General features: G+C 38.7%; 1 protein-coding gene across 1 annotated transcript in view; it reads left to right on the top strand.

The window, feature by feature from the left end:
• The first annotated feature begins 2,867 nt into the window (after positions 1–2,867).
• The window catches only part of AGA (aspartylglucosaminidase), an 18,953-nt gene continuing 18,177 nt past the window's right edge, over positions 2,868–3,643 (top strand). The window contains exon 1 of the mRNA XM_035897729.1: positions 2,868–2,997. Coding sequence (XP_035753622.1) covers positions 2,868–2,997 — 130 coding nt within the window. The remainder of the gene's footprint in view (positions 2,998–3,643) is intronic.

Below are 3,643 nucleotides of genomic sequence, written 5' to 3'. Positions count from 1 at the left end.
ACAATGTAAAGTGGTCCATTACATGTTCCATATGACAACTTTATTACTGCAGTGGACCGGTATAGCAATTACGAATAGGAAATATATTACACATAACTTGTTTTGAGACAGAATGCTACAACAGGCTAAAATAATACTGTAAGAACATATTATTCTGTGACACATAATAATTATTTTGAGGTTACAAAGTAAGAAAGTAAGCTACTGCAATTTAGCAATTTGATTAAAATAAAGCGGTAACAAGAGCAAATTTAGTAATGTAAACATGACCGTTATTGTTTAGTTAATATCGATGGCTGCTTTGTTATTATAATTAGCATCTGTATTTTTTCCCATTATATATATTTATGCTCATCAATGTATTTTCAAGGATCAAGGAGTGCTAAGCTAGGACATACTGGTGCTATGTGCTGTACAGACTTAAAATGAAATAACAACCCGTACCCAAAAGACCTTATGATACAAGTAAAAGAGAACACACAACACATGGAAAAAGGTTGTGAAGGAAGACATAAAACCATGAGAACAGTATGGGATGCAGAGGTCTGGATAATCACATGATGTAACCATTACACATTTTGACAGACCTCATGCTGATGCTCAGTTTTATGGAGGATTCAGGCGAGGGTAACTAAGTAGCTTTGAAAATGTTTATAGATAGCTCTTCTCAAAGCATGAGAGCATAAGGGACTTTCCTAGAAGATTTAAGAGGTAGATGATGGAGATATTCACCATGAATAAATCTGCTCACCCTTTCCAGTGTCGTTCAGTGAATGAGAGAACGTATGTATCATCAGGAGCCACGAGAGGGATTGAAAGAAAAAAAAAAGAATTCTAAAAACTGAGAGTAGAGCGCTTCCACAAATCTACTCAAAATAGAAAACCATAATACAGGGTCATTTCAAAATGCATTTTAATTAGAAGCATGGTGGACCCAAAATCCTAGGTGTCAAAAAAAAAAATCACATTTAAGTAAGTTTCCATAGCAAATGCTAATCGAACAGTTGATTATTTTTATTAAGAAAATTATTCTCAATTTTGCTTTTTATGTGTTTGTGTACGTTAATATTAGTATAAGTAAAATCAAGATTAAAATGTAAAAAAATTACAGATGTAACTACAATACTTAATTAGATTTCAAAGCACACTTACGGAAAATTTGAAACAGCAAAAGGAGCTAGGCATGCATTTTTGAACAGATGGTGCTAGATAAGGTCACACAGATATAATTGAGGTCAGAATCTGGCCACTGTAGGAATAGACACTCTCAGGGAACAAGGTGAATTTCCTCCTGTGTTTTTCATTAATTACTCAGTACCATTCAGTCACAGTGTTGTCTGTCAGAGATGCTCTCAGCAATCCCTTGTCCATACAAGTCTTTCTCTAGAATATTCTTTCAATATTACACATTAGAATAAAAATTCTGTTTGCGGAGACACTCATTTGCTTTTTAGCTGCAGAAACAAAGATCTACCGGTATCACCATTTATCTTAGCTACGGTCTCTAAGATAATACTAAGTACTGGGGGACAAACAGATCAAGGTGCATTTTCACTGCTGATGTACGAATAACTGATATAAAACAACAGCTAATTTTTATGAAAATACAAACAAGTTTTCAATTCAAAGACCAATTTTAAAATACTTTACATCAGAGACAGAAGGCAAATCAAGAGCCCAGATGGATGTAGCAGAACTGACTTGAAGAGTTGTCTTGGACAGATACCACTCAAATTCTCCTCAGCTTTCAGCATGTAAAACCAGTTTTATCAGCCTTGCTGTTGATTTTACACACTGTATCTGACAGCAGTGTTTGCTTTGTGAGTCTTTTCACACTGAGCATAAAAATATATGATATTGAATAACACTGTATACAGTAAAGCATGGATTCACTATCACATTTATTTCTAGGAGGAAGTCATTCACATTTAGAAAGCATACCACAGAAATCGAACCAATGGAGCTTCTACATGGGCCTCAAAGCATAATGTTATGCTGTTTCAAGTCGTACAAAATACTCTCTCCACAGCTGTGCAGGTGCAGCCTGCAGATGCAACCACCACAGTCAATACTTTTACTTGAAAGACACCCATATCAAAGTGTTTTTCTTTCATAATGGTCCATTTTATCTGGCTAAAACAGTATTTCAAAAATATCCTCAATGTATCAATTTTAGGAATATGTTTGATTATATTTTCCTTTTCACTTATTACTGAATTACTTTCCTGAAAATATTTTCCTCTGTTTTCCTTCAGCTAACATTAATTCACATCTGTATTTTGGCCCTTTTCCCTTCCCTAACAGCTTTACATGGAAATACGTGACGGAAATAAGAACAGTAATATCAGAAATAAATCTGCTAACAGTATTAACCTGAGTAAAGGTTTCTCTACATTACTTGTAGTTTTGCTTTTGGGAACTGGCTGAAACCAAGACCATGCTATTACTAAAGTGAAACCCAATATTGTATTTTATTATTTTGTGACTTCTGTAATAAAGGATAGTATGTTTCTTTTGTGACAACCATTTAATTCCGAAGTCTGTGGATCGTTTTGTTATAATAAAGATAATATTGCTTCAGGCTTTTTAAATCAGCTTGCGTACACTTAAAATTCATGCATGCCTACAAGGCTGAGCTTGTCATGCATGGGGTCCAAGTATCTCCTCTTACTAAAAATACAAGAACAGTGACATTGCTGGTAAAGTGTAATTGAGGTTGGCCCACCATATATTGAAAAGGAGTAATGAGAATGAGCTGGAAAGGTAAAAAAAAAAAAAAAAAAAAAAAGGTGTATTTTATACCCACTTCCTCTAGTAGAAGCAGAAGCCACCTTTTTTTCACATTGTTCAGAAATAATAGCCGGTTGATGATCAGCAACGGTTTGAACGTAATCAGCCCTGAACACAAATCGGTGCATTACGCTGACAGCAGGCGAGCCTACGGACCTGAAAACAATCAGACTGCTATGGCAACGTGTCAAATGGCTTTAAACTATGGCTAGTGGTTTATAATGAAAAGCTGGAATGGCAGGGGCAAAATTAAGAAATTACTTGTTATGTTTTACGATTTCTATAAAGCAAGGCCTTTTTCAAATTCTTCCATAAGTGACTTGCTATAGTAGACCCCAAAACGCACCCTTTGCAGGAACGTCTCTGTGCCATTAAGACCCTTTTGACAGAAACATACAGGTAAACAAGGTGGCAGGTAAAGATGCTGCATGTCCATCTCATCAGCATGCATGGAGCTGCTTTTGGACACGCTTTAGCCGGCGTGCCCCCACCCTGCAGCCCACTGCCCTGCCGCAGCAGGGCCAGCCTGGCTCAGGGGCTCTGCTGGCACCCACCGCGCAGCCCCGGCCCCACCACCGCAGCTCATCTCTGGCACTCCAGCACCGGGTCATGGCCTCCACACACGGAGGCCGGCTTTAACACCACCCAGACATACAGTAACTACAAATTGCATTTTAATACGCATGGAGCCTTGGCCTTTGCTGGGAGGCATTTAGGCTTGTCCTTGCCACAGCAAGCGTTCCCCCGGAGGCTAGGGCAGGCCTCGGGCTCTGCAGACGGGGCAGCCCTCAGGGCACGGTGTCGGGACAGCCCTTAGGGCACGGCGTCGGGACAGCCCTTAGGGCACGGTGTC

This window comes from Egretta garzetta, unplaced genomic scaffold (genome assembly GCF_000687185.1).
Source record: "Egretta garzetta isolate BGI_Z169 unplaced genomic scaffold, ASM68718v1 scaffold46, whole genome shotgun sequence".
NCBI lineage: Eukaryota > Metazoa > Chordata > Aves > Pelecaniformes > Ardeidae > Egretta > Egretta garzetta.
Note: the sequence above shows the minus strand (reverse complement) of the source record. Positions and strands in the feature narration are given on the sequence as shown.